The 17202-nt window shown below is 37.5% G+C and overlaps 2 protein-coding genes across 2 annotated transcripts; both read left to right on the plus strand.

Moving 5' to 3' along the window:
* Nucleotides 1–1079: 1079 nt before the first annotated feature.
* LOC132180638 (neutral/alkaline invertase 3, chloroplastic) lies at nucleotides 1080–7445 on the plus strand. The gene is made up of 7 exons (XM_059593532.2): nucleotides 1080–1295; nucleotides 1998–2784; nucleotides 3423–3588; nucleotides 3693–3904; nucleotides 5912–6405; nucleotides 6502–6550; nucleotides 6775–7445. Exons 2-7 carry the CDS (start codon nucleotides 2092–2094, stop codon nucleotides 7099–7101), a joined length of 1941 nt encoding a protein of 646 aa, XP_059449515.1. The 5' UTR covers nucleotides 1080–1295; nucleotides 1998–2091; the 3' UTR covers nucleotides 7102–7445.
* A 1164-nt stretch (nucleotides 7446–8609) lies between these two features.
* LOC132166918 (serine/threonine-protein kinase D6PK-like) lies at nucleotides 8610–11800 on the plus strand. The gene is made up of 2 exons (XM_059577776.2): nucleotides 8610–9331; nucleotides 11002–11800. The coding sequence occupies exons 1-2, from the start codon at nucleotides 8610–8612 to the stop codon at nucleotides 11798–11800; spliced, it is 1521 nt and encodes a 506-aa protein (XP_059433759.2).
* The last annotated feature ends 5402 nt before the right edge of the window (nucleotides 11801–17202 follow it).

Here is a 17202-nt window from a genome sequence, read left to right on the forward strand (position 1 = left end):
GAAACGGGTTTTGAGGCGGGTCACGGCCGGAGGGGTTTAAGGTGTTCACAGTCGGCCAGGCCCGTGGGTCCGACGAGACCTACGGCGTGGGTATGTGGGTATGGCCTAGGTCTTGCCGACTACGTTTTTTTTTTTTTTTTTTTTTTTTTTGCATTTTTCTTAAATTGATGATGTGCCACATAGTAATTAGAGACTGCAAAAAGAGTACTATTAGGATGGACCCGATAGTAGGGACTCTCTAAAAATATAATTTAAACTATTAAAAAATTTGTACTTGTTGATCCCCCCTGCAATCCCATAAATCACTCACTCTAAAAAAGAAAGAAAAAAGAAAAAAAAGAAGTTGACTATTTAAATGAGCCCATCCTAAATTCTTTAGAGCCGAGATATTTAATAATTTATTGTTCAAATTGTTAATAATTTGGGTCCGTGAGAAAGTCCATATAAAATTTTCCTTCTCAGATAAATTTTAAATAATCGAACTACCTATTAGAAGATAAATTTGATGTAAACTATTACGCAACACATTGGCGGTGTCCCTTATCCGCAAGTAAAAGGCAAGAATTAGGTGGCCTTTTCTTTGGTCAAATGGCTGAACTTTTGTTGGCATCTAACAACACTGGTGTGGATTTTGCCATGTGTTTTGTATTTTACCCACACAACTCTATCTCTCTCACTACGTCACGCATAATCCAAGCATATCTTAAAAAAAAAAAAAAAAAACCGTCTTACCTAAATCAATAGTAATAATATATTTTTCAAACAAATATAATAAGCTAATATATATATATATATATATATATATATATATAGATATTATTTTTCTTATAAACTATTTGTTTTCGTTGCAAAATCTGCGGCTGCATAAGTTTCTGTTCATAAGATTTTTAGAGTTTAGATAAATTTGTGTAGCGTTTGACCCCATCAAATATAGTTTAGTCGAAAAAGGAAAATAAAATCTAGTAAAAAAAAAAAAAAAAAGAAAAATAGATTGAGTGAACAAAAAGAAATGTACCATCCAAAAAGAAAAAGAAAAAGAAAAAGAACAGAGAAAAAATCAATTAAAATGAGGACAAGAATGAAAAGTGCAGCAGAATGAATATTCATGTGATTTTTTTATTGGAGAGCGCATGCTTCTACAAACACAACTACTTTTAAGGATTGAGGCTGTGATTCTAAACAGTTTCGTTTGCGACGCGAGAAAACGTCAGAACACAGCTATTGCTTGTATCATCTTCAATCTCAGATTATTTTTTTCGGTACCCAGAAAAGATTTGTCTGTTTTCTTCAATTGGGTATGCATTTTTCTCTTTACCTTTTACATTTTTTGCTATTTGTGATGTTAATTTTTCTGGGATTTTGTTTTTGACATGCCCATCTTCTTCTATTCTATTCGGTATACACCGAACATTCTCATTACTTTTTTTTCTTTTTAATTTTCAAGTTTGACGTTTGTTGCGGGAATATGTCGCAACGTAGTATATATTGGTTTCATTTGGATTTCACTCTGACATGATTGTTCATAAATTGTAGTTCTGACTATGTATTATAGTTTTGCTAATATGAATTTTTTTTTCCTAATTCTGTTCAAATTGTTAGTAGTTTTATTTTTTTAGTTTTGACTTAGAAATGTTTTCATATGGATTTGAATACTAAATCTTAGATATTGGAAGAGTGATCCTGTTTGATTTCTCGGAAAAAAAAAGTGAGCAAAGTACATTTTTTTTGTTTAATGGGTTCCAGCAGTGAAGAAAATTTAGTATTTTTGTTTCCATGTTTTCCTAGATTTTCGCAGCCACCAAATAGAGGGCAATATATATCTTATTCTTCACTTTATTTTTGGTCGTTTGAAAGATGCAAATGATCTAATGATTTGAGTTGTCATTTCTCGGTTGATTTGATTTTGTTCCATGCTTTTTGACAGTATGGAAACATTCAAATGAAGTTGAGGTCATTGATGATTTATAGCTGTTTCTAAATTGAGTTGTACTATGTAGGTACCTTGAATAAAAAAGGAGCCTCTTGATCTTTTTGAGCAAAAAAAATTGAAGTTTGATAGAAATAATTTTATTTGACATAAGCATTATATCAATGGGCACTTCTGAAGCTGTTCTACAAGTTTTGTCTGGGGCTGCACCTCGTCTTTTTAGTGGTGACCCGTTTTTTAGCGCATCAGATTCAAGATGTGCTTTTAAGTTGCCTTTAAAATGTTCAAGGAGAAGGGCCTCAAGTTATTTGCAATTTCTCCAGTATTCAAGTGTGCAACAGTTTGGAGCTCGAGGGATAGGCAGTAGTTTTTCTGGAAGTAGAAAAGTTGATCCTTCTTGGCTTCATAGTTGCAAATGCCAAAAGGCTGAGAGTGTAAGTGGGGTAACTACTGAAGATGGAAATGGGGCTTGGTTTGTGGATAATGCAAAGAAATTGAATCCCATAGACAGTATGGTGAATGGGCCAAATGTTCTGGAGTTTCAGGATCTTCAACAGTTGAAACAGGAAAAGGAGGTTTTTACATCTAGTGGTGGAAATGGAGCACCTAGAGACACCTTTCACAATCTTAATATTGATTCCATTGAGGATGAAGCATGGGAATTGCTCCGAGAGTCCGTGACTTATTATTGTGGTAGTCCGATTGGAACAATTGCTGCAAAAGACCCAACTAGTTCCAATGTGTTGAATTATGATCAGGTTTTCATTCGAGATTTCATACCCTCTGGTATAGCTTTCCTATTGAAGGGAGAGTATGATATTGTTCGGAACTTCATCCTTCATACGCTTCAATTGCAGGTAATCCAGTAAACCATGATATGACACCTTAATCCTTGCAACATGTCATTTACGTAGCTTATTTTGTCATGTTAAAGTTCGCTTACCATTGGTTGATTTACATGATTATTTAACTGCATGATTAATTTTTTTTCCGCATACTTTTTGATATCTTATTGGATTGTGTGGAAGTATTCTAAGTGTAGTTTGTGTACCATTGAAATCATTTATAATAATATTATACATGTGAAAGAAACATTTATTCAAATTATTGTTGGTTATACGGTGATTATAATTATTTTTCTGTCCCATCTCCTTGAAATTTTCTTTGTATTCAGTTGTAAACATGAAATTTGCTGCCATGATTCTGTAATGGAACTTTCATTATGTTTAACCGTAAATGTGAGAAATAGATGATTGCTGTTAATACATGAATATGTGAATGTCAGCTACTGTGTGATATTTGCATGGGATTTGATGATTGCTTATGAAATAGGTTTCATATACATCTGCATAGATACAAGTCTTGGTTGCATACCCAAGGCTATCTGAAAACATTACTTGTAAGAGATTGGCATATTATGTACATCATAAGATGATCGAGTACGTGTTTTTCGAGTATTCATCTATTTTAGTACACATGACTTCATGTACTGCAGAGCTGGGAGAAAACTATGGATTGTCACAGTCCTGGTCAAGGGTTGATGCCTGCTAGTTTCAAGGTGCGCACAGTTCCTCTGGATGGTGATGATTCTGCAACAGAAGAGGTATTGGATCCTGACTTTGGAGAGGCAGCAATTGGCCGTGTTGCACCAGTTGATTCTGGTAAATATTTTTATCAGGTCAACAGGTTTTCTAAAAGAGGAAAATATTTTGCTTGCCTTAGCTCCTTGTTATGCTGAATCTTTTAATTTATGTCATATTTTCAGGATTATGGTGGATTATTTTATTACGTGCCTATGGAAAATGCTCAGGGGACCTCTCTGTTCAGGAGAGAGTTGATGTGCAAACAGGAATTAAAATGATTCTAAGGTTATGTCTTGCTGATGGTTTTGATATGTTCCCTACATTATTAGTGACAGATGGCCCCTGCATGATAGATCGCCGAATGGGAATTCATGGCCACCCTTTGGAAATACAGGTATATAAGCTCTCGTATCACCCTTGATGTTCACTCTAGATAACTTAACAAAGATGCTTTGATTTTGGACTAAAAGGCTACTGTTGTGGCAAGGAAATTTGGAAAAAGAAGGGAACTATTGTTAAATTAAATGATTTCTATTCATCATGTTCTAGGAATATTTTGGTTTTTTTTTTGGTCAGAAGAGCATATACATTCAGGGACTTCAGCCCTTGAATGCACACACTTGTGCTTGACAGACTAAGACTATTATTACACCGGAAAATGGTCCCTTTTGGGAGTTGTGTTTGTACAAAAGGAACCTAGACATTGAAGATGATCTTAGCCATGATAACTTCTTCTTTTTCCGTATTTCTAGGTATTAGTAGTTTTTTGAGGGGTCTTTTCATATTTTGGCAGATTCAACAATTTGCTTTGGTGACTTATTTCAGGGACTTCATTTGAGTCATCTTTGTGCATTCTTATCTTTCTAGTATTGAGAGGCTCGTTGCACAGCATGTAGAGAAGTGAACTTATTTTACTTCCATATCCTGCATATTGTGATAGTATATTTTGGACTTAATGCGATTAGATAAATACTTTAAAGTTCTCTGGAGATCCTTTTGGGCATTGAATTGAACTTAAGTGAGGACTTCTTGTCAGTTATTCTAGTAAATAAGGTAACTATGTGAATGCTGGTTTTGTTTTCGGCAATAAATAGGACTGGTTAATGAAATACATTCACTATTGCTTGAAAGTAGTTAATATGTTGACAAATGTGTAGGTTTTAGTAGATTAGATTTATGAATGAACAGACAGTTTATGTATGCTATTTGAGTTTACGGTAGATGATATCTGGGTTAAATTTGTCTCACTTTCTTACATACCTAGCAGTCGTGAGACAAGGTTGGAGGGTTAGCTACCATTATGTTGATTAACTAAGACGCTTGAGACTGGTGTGACTGACTTGGGGCTACACTTAGTTCACTCATGTGGATGACATCTTTATAATGCCTAATTGAATGTGCTGGTTTTCAATCTGGTTACTTTTGAAGCATAAATTTGAAGTACATATAGTATGGTAACTAATTAGTTTTGAGTGGGCAATGCTCGTCATACTTTACCCTTGTTGGAAGTGGAAGTAAAGTTAGAGAGAAATTGTACATGTAGTTTTATCTGCATGGTGATGGTAGCATCTGAATGGTTTTAGGGACAAAATATTCAGGTTCTAAAATATTAAAAAAAAAAAATTAAATCTTAATCACAGATTTCTCTGTTAAAGGGTGGGATTTCAATCTTAGTTATTTGTTTAAGACTTGGTTTAGATTCTTGGAGCCGAACTTTTGTTCTGCATCGGGAATAGCTAGTCCATCAATGTTGCAGTCATGAATGAGTCTGGGTATCATTAGCTTATGGGCATTGGAAATAGCTCGGGCTGCTTGAGATAGTCTGTTAAGTTGAAGTAGATCAGATGCTTTTCTCTCTCCCCTACCTCAAAATAGATCAGCTTACCATTAATCAAGAGAGGAGTATATTGAAACATCATGTAATGGAGAGAGGGTTGGCCTTTTCAGTTTCTTTTGATGCATTTCGCTTCTATTATTATCTAGTGGTGGTGGTAAGGAGCTGTAAGGTAGTAATTAGCTAAGCAATAACTGTCGTAGTTGCATGCGCCATTGAATGAATGAGTGACTTTGAATGTAATTTGGGAAACTAATTATGAGTTTTTAAGGGGTGCTTGTTCTCTGATTAATTGTAGCCTGCCCTATGCTAAAATAAGATGTTTTGTATGGCAACTATTGATATCCAAACCATTTATTAGATATTAAGGAACCGTAGTTGAACAAACACTACATTTGTTAGCACACTCAATATGCCATTTAGGTAATTTCTCTCAGAACTGTTTACTACAGTAGCTGCTTATATATTTCTCTCTGCAAAAGAGGGATTATTTTATGATTGATTTATTCTTGTAGGCATTATTTTATCAGAGGTAATTTCTCTGATATGATTGATTTATTCTTGTAGGCATTATTTTATTCAGCATTACTTTGCGCACGTGAAATGCTTGCTCCAGAGGATGCATCAGCTGATCTTCTGAGGGCACTGAACAATCGTCTGGTAGCTCTGTCATTCCATATCAGAGAGTATTATTGGATTGATTTGAAAAAACTAAATGAGATTTACCGTTATAAGACTGAAGAGTACTCATATGATGCAGTTAACAAATTCAATATTTACCCAGATCAAATTCCTCCTTGGTTGGTGGAGTGGATGCCCAATAAAGGTGGCTATTTAATTGGAAACTTGCAACCGGCTCACATGGATTTCCGATTTTTTTCTCTAGGAAACTTGTGGTCTGTTGTCAGCAGTATTGCAACAGTGGATCAGTCACATGCCATATTGGATCTCATTGAAGCCAAATGGACAGATTTGGTAGCAGATATGCCTTTTAAGATATGTTATCCTGCTCTTGAGGGCCAGGAATGGCAGATTATCACAGGAAGTGATCCTAAGAACACGTAATATGTCTTGTATCAAGCTTCTTAATGATGATATACCTTTTTTCTTTCATTTTCTGTTTCATTCATGACATGGTTGATTTATTTTTGGTGCAGCCCTTGGTCCTACCATAATGCAGGTTCTTGGCCAACTCTACTCTGGCAGGTTAGTTCTGGTGGTATTAGTTAAGTTTTATTTATTAATTTATTTTTATATGTTTTTTTTTTTTTTTTTTGAGAGTGAGAGTAGTAATATTAACATTAGGGTCAAAAAGGAAAAGAAAGGACACATTTTAGTGTCTGGAATTGTCTGCTATAGCCTGTTAATTATCCATAGATTTGCAAACACATCTTTTACAGTGATTTAACACGAGCAAGATATCTTTGCAGCTTACAGTCGCATGCATAAAGATGAACAGACCAGAAATTGCAGCGAGAGCCGTCGAGATTGCTGAGAAACGCATATCACGAGACAAGTGGCCTGAATATTATGACACTAAAAGGGCAAGGTTCATTGGAAAACAATCACGCCTGTTCCAGACCTGGTCAATTGCAGGATACCTTGTGGCAAAGCTCCTGCTTGCTGACCCAAGTAAAGCCAAGATTCTGATAACCGAAGAGGATTCTGAACTTGTCAATGCCTTCTCTTGCATGATCAGCGCCAACCCAAGAAGGAAGCGCGGTCGGAAGGATTCCAAACAGACCTATATAGTATGAATATTCTAATTTAAATCATATGCCTTGGTGCCACTGCCAGGCAGTTATCTGCATTCATATGAAGATTGGTTAAGGTTTGGCCTCATTTATGGTTCAATTTATCCAACTTATATTTCGATTGCTTGAAAATTGGTTAAGTGTAAAATAATTCTTCATTGAATGGTTGGGTTGTGCTGAAGTTGTTATACAAGCTTATTCATGTATATCATATTATTCATTTGTAAAGATGATGTAGCCAGTTTACGATTCCAGGTGTATCCTTTTAGGCATGGAGACTTTGTGAACTTCTATATTGGATAAATAAAATGGATGGCATTTGTCAGGACCATACATTTTTATATTCAGGTTGATTATCATATTCTGTTTTTGGAATTTTTATTTTGATGAAAGGCAAGATAAGAAATCCTTTTGTACACTTCAGCATTTCCAAAAAGGGAAATGCCATGTTTTCTCATAGTGTTCTTCTCATCCTATGTAGATATTGTTTTTTGAAAAAAACTTACCCTACAAGTCACTCATTTTTTTTTTAGAAAACAATATTCATGTACAATGAGAAGAATACCAAGAGGAAAACAACATAAAAAAACAATATTTATGTTAAAAGGAATAGTTTAAGATAAATATCATGCTTTTATTTTCCATCTTTGTCAAGCATATTAATTAAAGGAACGAGTAGATGAAATTTATTGAGTGCATGCCTCATGTGATTGGTGGTCTATTCTTGGAGCATCTTCAGAAGTAGGCAAAATAGTTATTAAAAAAGTATAAATTTTTATTTTAGCTACTCATTTTTTTAGACACTCTAATATTCTCTATTATACTCTTTATTTTCTTTAAATATTATTTTGTGTGAGAGAGAGTGTGAAAGAAAGAGGAGAAGAGATAGAGTAAAAGAAAGAAAGTGAGAGACAAAAATAAAAATTAAAAAAATAAATAAAGTTTATAGTGTGAATAGTGAATACCAGCCTATTTATTGTTTACATTAGATGAAAAAAAAGATAAATTGCTTATTCTGTTGGAGACGACAAAGCACCCATACTAGTTAGATTTGACTATTATTAAAGATTTTGTTACTCTTTTGGAGATGCTCTAAAGAGTATTTTACAAAGTAAATCCTCTTAATATTCTTCATTTTTATCTTTTTTTCAAAATATTAGGTTTAATAATTTTTGATACGACCTGCGAATCTAACACGAACCCAACATGAAATTAACAGGTTAAAGTTGAGGTTTCTGACCCATCAACCTAATTGTCTTGGCCAAAAGGCATGTATTAATGCTAAATAATCCTTTAAAACTAGGCTGGATGGTATCCAAATGACAACAAAACCATAACCCTCCTGCCATTTGATGCAAAAGGGGGGATCCACGACAGTGTCCCCATCAATGATGATATGATAGTGATTTCAATTATAATTAATTATATGAATTACAATTATTCATTATTTTAGAATAACCCCAATTTAATACTACATGCTACTGGGCCCTAATAGCAAAAAAGCCGGCCACATGGCCCATTCTCACTCTGCCGGCCCGTTCTCTCCTTTCCCACCCTTCAAAAACCTCTCCCTCTCATTCATCACCCATTTTCTTCTTCCAATAAGGGTGACTTTATCACCCTCCCCTCTTCACCAATTACCACCGCCACCACCCACCATGCAACCAAGTGTTGATGATGTCGCTGACGATTTCGACAACCTCAGCCTCAACTCTACCGCAACCACTGCCACTACTGCCACCACCGTCACCACCGCTATCGAAACAAAGCGAAGCACGAGTTCATGCTCAGAAACAACCACTTGGACTACCTCGAGCATCGCCTCGTCCTCCGCCAAGCCCCATGCACCCTCCCACGACCCGTGCCGGGATGCAATCCGACGCGTACAATCCGAAAATGCCACGCTTAGCCTCGAGGACCTCCGCTTTGTCCGCCGCCTTGGCAGCGGTGACATAGGCAGCGTGTACCTTGTTGTGCTAAAGGGGAGCAAAGGGTGCATGTTTGCAGCTAAAGTGATGGACAAGAAAGAGTTGGTGACCAGGAACAAAGAGGAGAGGGCAAGGATAGAGAGGGAGATATTGGAGACCTTGGACCACCCTTTTTTGCCCACGCTCTATGCCACTCTAGACACACCTAGGTGGTCTTGTCTTTTGACCGAGTTCTGCCCCGGCGGCGACCTCCACGTGCTCCGCCAAAACCAGCCGGACAAACGCTTCGACGAGGCTGCCGTACGGTGCGTATTATATACATATAAAAATGGAGTATATATATTATGCATGTAGGGCATAATTTGGGACAAATGAATCAAATGATGCATCATAACAAGTGGGATCCTGGAGTTTTATACTACTGTTGACTGTTCATTGCTTGTAGGGTCCCATGTTTTAATCGTTGTCTTGCCCGGAATGTTCGTGGTGGGTCTGTCGTGCACTTCTTCATAATTGATGGCGTATATGTATATATGACTGAATTTATTCGAGATTTAATTCAATTAGTGATGTTGGCCTGCATGCCATATGCCCCCATATACTTTTTATTGTGAGTATATCATATCAATTACCAACCAGTAATTGATTCAACCACAGCCAGTCATGAACAACTAAGGCCAGCTATCTTAAGAGACAAGAACTTTAAAAAAAAAAAGAAGATTTTTATGGCTTTTTTGACCTAAACTATGCTTTAATTTCCATTAGTGAATTCGTAGTCTCTCTCTTCTTTCTTTCTTTTTATTTTTATTTTTATTTTTATTATTGAGAAGATGTTGAAATAGGTTTATTATTGTCTTTGGGATGAGGTGAGAAAAGATCCTTGATGATTCTATCTTGAGAGTTTTTTTTTGTCTTGTTGGTAAGCTTGAGAAAAGGGTTTGGATTCACAACAATTATTTGTCCGAATTGTTAGTAATTTGAGTAAGTAATGTAAAAAATTTCATATGAGACTCACTTGTTCAGGTAGGTGGCCGAACAACCCAAAATTTATTTGGACAAGTGCATCACATATATAGTCTCACGTTACTTGTCCAAATTATAAGCAATTTGAACAGATAATTTCCATAGATCCTCACAGTATTCTTTGAGTCCAAAAGTTGTAATATTTGTAAGGATTTTTTTTTTTTTTTCATGCAATATCAAGAAAATTGGGTAAGTGCCAAGGGAAATAACACTAGAATTGAATAAGAAAGAATAGATGATTTTATACGCACCATGATCCTCTTCCGGTCACCAACTGCCTAATTAACTAAATGATGCTTGTATTGTTTGTAAGTTTGTTAGATATAATTGCTAGCTAGACAATGTCCTAAAGATTTTCTCAAGGGCATTCCCATTGAGTTTGAATAATGTAAGAGCATAGGTTCGACTCTCGAACATGAGAATTCTCATACTTATTTGTATTATCTCTCTTGAGTCTAATCAATGTCTTAGTGGGACGGGCAGTTAAACTATAGCTCTGTTAGTCTTGAGGGCGCTTGTGATTTTCGCCGTCTAGGTCTCTCTTAAGCAGTTCCCCACGGGTTGATACTACTATAATTACGCCCAGATATAATAGCCACAATTAGTTTTCACTAAAAAAAAAAAAAAAAAAAGTCCAAAAGATTTTCTCGTTATACTTTTGTCCCTACTTCAACTTCATGATCATAGTGTACAGTAGCCCAGTGGACCCTCCCGTGAAAGATTATAGTCATTCTGTTTCTTCCATGCTTTGCTGGGGCCAAGTCCACGCAATCCTGCGTCGCGTGGAGCTCTAACCACTCCTTTTTGGTCAAATCATGCCTCCATTGTGGACCCCAGCTTAGATTATGGTCTACTTTTTATCTTTTTTTTATTTGCTTGGAGATTGTAGTCCACTCGCTTGTTGAGTATTGGGATTGGGTTTTGATGCGAGAGTTTCTCTTGGGTGTTTCAGGTTCTACGCCTCAGAAGTTGTGGTTGCTCTAGAATACCTACACATGATGGGGATTGTCTACCGTGATCTCAAGCCTGAAAATGTACTCATAAGATCGGACGGTCACATAATGCTAACAGATTTTGATCTATCGCTAAAAGGCGACAGTTCGACATCGACGGCTCAGCTTGTTTCTGACCAAAACCCACCAATCACAAATCCATCTGAAGAATACCCCAATGACCCGCCTCCTTTTGCCACCTCATCATGCATTCTACCCGATTGTATTGCGCCAGCGGTCTCATGCTTCCACCCAAAACACAAGCGTAATAAGAAGTTCGACCGCCGCGGGACCCTTCAGATTGTGGCGGAGCCGATTGATGTCCGATCAATGTCGTTTGTCGGGACCCATGAGTACTTGGCGCCGGAAATTGTATCTGGGGAAGGGCATGGCAATGCAGTGGATTGGTGGACACTAGGGATTTTCATATTTGAGTTGTTCTATGGTGTGACACCATTTAAAGGTGTTGGCCATGAGTTAACCCTAACAAATATTGTTGCTCGAGCCCTACAATTCCCCAAGGAACCAATTGTGGCGGGCCAAGCTAAGGACTTGTTGCTACAACTTTTGATCAAGGACCCTACAAGGCGAATGGGGTCCACAATGGGTGCCACAGCAATCAAACACCATCCATTTTTTGATGGGGTCAATTGGGCATTACTAAGATGTACAAAGCCACCTTACATTCCACATCCGGTAGTTTATCGGGAGGCGGCCGGCGTTGATGATGGTACGGAGAAACCAGTAGAATTTTATTAGAAATTTGGTTTAGATGCTATAAAAAAAAAAAAAAAAAAAAAATACAGCATCTATTATGTAATTTTTTTAACAGTCTAAATTTAATTTTTTATTTTTTTTTAATGAAAAATTTAAAATTAAATATAGACTATTGAAAAAATTACAGAATAAGTTATAATTTTCTAAAATACTTAAAAGCCAAATGCATAAACAGACACACACCATTGATGGGCATCGTGATGAAATCTAAGGCATGGAGATGGAGTGGATAGAACATATGAGGGCAGATCCACTTGTTTCTTTTTGTTTTTCCATGATTTGTGTGTTATTTTTTAAACAATTTTTTAATGGGCCCGTCAAGTCAGCAGCCCAAGTCAATTGTGATAATCAAATATAATACACAGGTTTTTTTTTTTTTTTTTTTTTTTTTTTTTTTTTTTTTTAAGGGTACCATTTTTTTTTCCGATAGAACATATGAGGGCAGATCCACTTGTTTCTTTTTGTTTTTCCATGATTTGTGTGTTATTTTTTAAACAATTTTTTAATGGGCCCATCAAGTCAGCAGCCCAAGTCAACTGTGATAATCAAATATAATACACAGGTTTTTTTTTTTTTTTTTTTTTTTTAGGGTACCATTTTTTTCCGATATACATATATATTTTGGGTTTTTTTTTTGGTATCAAGAGACGGTATATTCATGTAAAAAAACCTTAAATGCATTTTTTGTTTTTTTTTGACATGTTCCATTTCATTAGGCGTGATCTAAGCCGATTGAGCTACCTCTTGAGGATCATTCATTTTCTATTTGATGTAAGAGAATATATAAGAATTATATCTTAATCTTGTATTACTAAACACTGTATTGTTATTACTGTGATATTATTGAAAATTATTGAAAATCAATGAGCAAAATTATTGAGCTTTTCTAACCACTAAAAAGTAAATTATGGACAAAATAAATAATTAAGATTTTCTCATGGATACTTTTTTCTTATTATTTTACACCAACATTAATTGTGTAAAGCTTGGTCTATGAGTTATATTATATGGTACTATTTTCAGACACTTTAATTCACAAAACTTTGATTTCCATCCCTGAATTCAAAATTGAATACTAATTCAAGAATCATAATAAGACACTAGCAAATTTATGTGACCACCTAAATGCTATTGTCAACATTCATTAAATACAAATGAACAATGTACCGAAATGAAATAACCATGATCGATTACACTATTTTTACTTTCTTTGTATGTATAAATTTGAGTAATTTTAGAAGTCGCTTCAAGAATGATTTGGCTTTTAAAATTACAATTTTATCAAAATTCAATAATGATTAATCATAAGCTTAATTGTAATTTTAAGAGCCACATCATTTTTGAAGAGACACATGAGAAACTTGTAGCATTACTCGTATAAGTTAGTAATCGGAATAATTTTTTTTGACTCAAAACACTTGTTTGAGATATTGGAGAAAACCATAAAGTATGATACATTTTGTACCTGAAAATGGGATTGTGAAACTATCATTGTTCGAGTAGTCAAGATTTGGGCGTACATTTTTGGATTGCACAATAGCTAGCAAATATTTACATTATCTAGGCGATCGTTGTCGGTAAACTACACCCAAAAGCAATCTAGTGGTGCATCAACATCCCACTCCTTAAGATGATGTAGTGTTTTATACTGGATAGGGGCAGACCTACGGTTAACTTTGGGGGTTCTATGGCAACCCTAAACTATTTGACAATCCTTATAAATATATTACTTTTGATACTCTAGCAACTCCAAATTTTTTAGCAACCCATATGGTTTAGTTAAAAACCATAGGGTTTAGTTCTTATCCTTCGTCTCTCTGTCTCATAGTGAATCTCTTCCCTTGTCTCTCACTGTCTTCGCTTGTCCAAACTCTACATCACGATTCACGAGCTCTCTCTCTCTCTCTCTCTCTCTCTCTCTCTCTCTGCCTCTCACAATCTCTCTCGCTCCAACTCTCCCTCTCTAACTCTCGCTTCACTCTCTCCCTTTCTCTGCTCCCAATATTTCTCTCAATCCCGCCCAGTTCTCCCTCTCATTCAGCCCTAGCTCTCTTCTGCACTCTCTCTTTCTCTGCTCCCAACATCCAGAAAAATAAACAATAAAACTATTTCAACTAAAAAGAACACCTTAATCCGCTATACAAAACAAAGACCAAGCATAAATCAACAAAAAATGATTCAATATTTACCAATGTAATCAATGGGTAAGCCAAAAAGGCAGCTGCAATCGCAATATTTTTAGGGATTTTAGCTATTTATATATATAATTTGTATACTGTGAGAGAGTGGAGAGAGAGATCAAGTACGTACCAGAGAGAGGTGCGCCAGAGAGAGCTGAGTGGGCCGGAGAGAGAGAGAGCTGCCGGATCGGAGAGAGAAACGTGCGTCGAAGTGAGGGAGAGAGAACTGAATGAGAGAGAGAGAGATTGATCGAGAATGGGAGTGAGGGAGCTGGGTGAGAGAGTCTGAAATCTACATGCATAAATCGAGTCTAAATTAAAACTTATTTAAACATGAATTTCTTATAAAATGTCACATTACATACCCAAATCGTTACCAATTAAGTAATAATTGCTCTTCTGTGGATATATTCTACATTTACTAACATGTGCTTTTTGTATCACATGGCCCGAGACTCAGAAGGCAGATCCGATGGACCACAACAAATCCCAGCTTTCACATTATTTTAAGCTAATAATTAATTCTTACAACTTTTTCAGGAGGTGGGAACCATAGTGAATTCTGCTCCCTTCTGGCTTTACTCGATGAGATTTTCCATTTTGGGAAGGTTCAGTGGAACACGTGTCACAGCCGTGACATGGCTGTCATGGTGGCCGCTTGGGTTTGCCAAACACCCTTGCTGACCACCATGCCCTGGCATGAGAGAGGCATCCTTTGGGCTAAGATGAAGGCTGGATTTGTTCCAACCATGTTGGTTGTTTGGCTGGACGATGGCCCATGCATTCTCAAGGTGCTCCATTGAGGCCCAGCAAGCTTCCTACCACTTGTCCAAGTCTTGCAGACTTGGCAGAGCACCACTTTGCCCACTGTAGCAGGCAATCATCAGCCATGGGGCTTGGCCAGCGCCCCACACAAGTCCACTACTACACTCAAGGTCCTTCTGCCTTCCAACTCCACTGCAAGGCAATCATAAAACCCTGGCCAGTAAGTCTTCTTGAACAAGGCAAGGACACCATGTGGCTAGTGCAGCAAGCCACACCATGTCTGCAAGACATGGTGCTCTGCCATGTCTGCCAGACTTGGACAAGTGGTAGGAAGTTTGCTGGGCCTCAATGGAGCACCTTGACAATGCATGGGCCATCGTTCAGCCAAACAACCAACATGGCTGGAACAAGTCCATCCTTCATCTTCGCCCAAAGCATGCCTCCCTCATGCCAGGGCAAGGTGGTCAGCAAAGGTGTTTGGCAAACCCAAGCGGCCACCATGACAGCCATGTCACAGCTGTGACACGTGTTCCACTGAACCTTCCCAAAATGGAAAATCTCATCGAGTAAAGCCAGAAGGGAGCATAATTCACTATGGTCCCCACCTCCTGAAAAAGTAGTAAGAATTAATTATTAGCATAAAATAATGTGAAAGCTGAGATTTGTTGTGGTCCATCGGATCTGCCTTCTGAGTCTCGGGCCATGTGATACAAAAAGCACATGTTAGTGAATGTAGAATATATCCACAGAAGAGCAATTATTACTTAATTGCTAACGATTTGGGTATGTAATGTGACATTTTATATGAAATTCATGTTTAAATAAGTTTTAATTTAGACTCGATTTATGCATGTAGATTTCAGACTCTCTCACCCAGCTCCCTCACTCTCACTCTTGATCAATCTCTCTCTCTCTCTCATTCGGTTCTCTCTCCCTCACTCCAGCGCACGTTTGTCTCTCTGATCCGGCAGCTCTCTTTCTCTCCGGCCCACTCAGCTCTCCCTGGCACACCTCTCTCTGGTACATACTTGATCTTTCTCTCCACTCTCTCACAGTATACAAATTATATATATAAATAGCTAAAATCCCTAAAAATATTGCGATTGCAGCTGCCTTTTTAGCCTACCCATTGGTTACATTGGTAAATATTGAATAATTTTTCGTTGATTTATGCTTGGTCTTTGTTTTATATAGCGGATTAAGGTGTTATTTTTAGTTGAAATAGTTTTATTGTTTATTTTTCTGGATGTTGGGAACAGAGAAAGGGAGAGAGCAGAAGAGAGCTAGGGCTGATTGAGAGGGAGAACTGGGCGGGATTGGGAGAAATATTGGGAGCAGAGAAAGGGAGAGAGCAAAGCGAGAGTTAGAGAGGGAGAGTTGGAGCGAGAGAGATCGTGCGAGGCAGAGAGAGAGAGAGATAGCTCTTGAATTGTGATTTAGAGCTTGGGCAGACGGAGACAGTGAGAGAGAGGGGAAGAGATTCACTGTGAGACAGAGAGACGAAGGATAAGAACTAAACTGCTTCCAAGCCAAGTGATGGTGCTGTTTGGTTGAGCATGGTGTGGCTTGCTGCACTAGCCACATGGTGTCTTGCCTTGTTCAAGAAGAGTTGCTGGCCAGGGTTTTATGATTGCCTTGTAGTGGAGTTGGAAGGCAGAAAGACCTTGACTGTAGTAATGGGCTTGTGTGGGGCACTGGCCAAGCCCTATGGCTGATAATTGCCTGCTACAGTGGGCAAAGTGGTGCTCTGCCATGTCTGCAAGACTTGGACAAGTGGTAGGAAGCTTGCTGAGCCTCAATGGAGTACCTTCACAATGCATGGGCCATCTTCCAGCCAAACAACCAGCATGGCTGGAACAAGTGCAGCCTTCATCTTAGCCCAAAGCATGCCTCCCTCATGCCAGGGCATGGTGATCAGCAAGGGTGTTTGGCAAACCCAAGCGGCCACCATGACAGCCATGTCACGGGTGTGACACGTGTTCCACTAAACCTTCCAAAAATGGAAAATCTCATCGAGTAAAGCCAGAAGGGAGCAGAATTCACTATGGTCCCCACCTCCTGAAAAAGTAGTAAGAATTAATTATTATCTTAAAATAATGTGAAAGCTAGGATTTGTTGTGGTCCATCGGATCTGCCTTCTGAGTCTCGGGCCATGTGATACAAAAAACACATGTTAGTGAATGTAGAATATATCCACAGAAGAGCAATTATTACTTAATTGCTAACGATTTGGGTATGTAATGTGGCATTTTATATGAAATTCATGTTTAAATAAGTTTTAATTTAGACTCGATTTATGCATGTATATTTCAGACTCTCTCACCCAGCTCCCTCATTCTCACTCTCGATCAATCTCTCTCCCTCTCTCTCTCATTCGGTTCTCTCTCCCTCACTCCGGCACACGTTTCTCTCTCCGATCCGGCAGCTCTCTCTCTCCGG

The sequence above is a fragment of the Corylus avellana genome, chromosome 2 (genome assembly GCF_965113065.1).
Source record: "Corylus avellana chromosome 2, dhCorAvel1.hap1.2, whole genome shotgun sequence".
Lineage (NCBI taxonomy): Eukaryota > Viridiplantae > Streptophyta > Magnoliopsida > Fagales > Betulaceae > Corylus > Corylus avellana.

Excerpts from the sequence above, each read along its gene's own strand:
- LOC132180638 (XM_059593532.2), top strand. The coding sequence starts at position 2,092 with ATGGGCACTTCTGAAGCTGTTCTACAAGTTTTGTCTGGGGCTGCACCT. Across the intron at positions 2,785-3,422 it reads TTCATACGCTTCAATTGCAG|AGCTGGGAGAAAACTATGGA; the intron begins GTAATCCAGTAA and ends CATGTACTGCAG. Across the intron at positions 6,551-6,774 it reads GGCCAACTCTACTCTGGCAG|CTTACAGTCGCATGCATAAA; the intron begins GTTAGTTCTGGT and ends ATATCTTTGCAG.
- LOC132166918 (XM_059577776.2), top strand. The coding sequence starts at position 8,610 with ATGGCCCATTCTCACTCTGCCGGCCCGTTCTCTCCTTTCCCACCCTTC. Across the intron at positions 9,332-11,001 it reads TTCGACGAGGCTGCCGTACG|GTTCTACGCCTCAGAAGTTG; the intron begins GTGCGTATTATA and ends TGGGTGTTTCAG.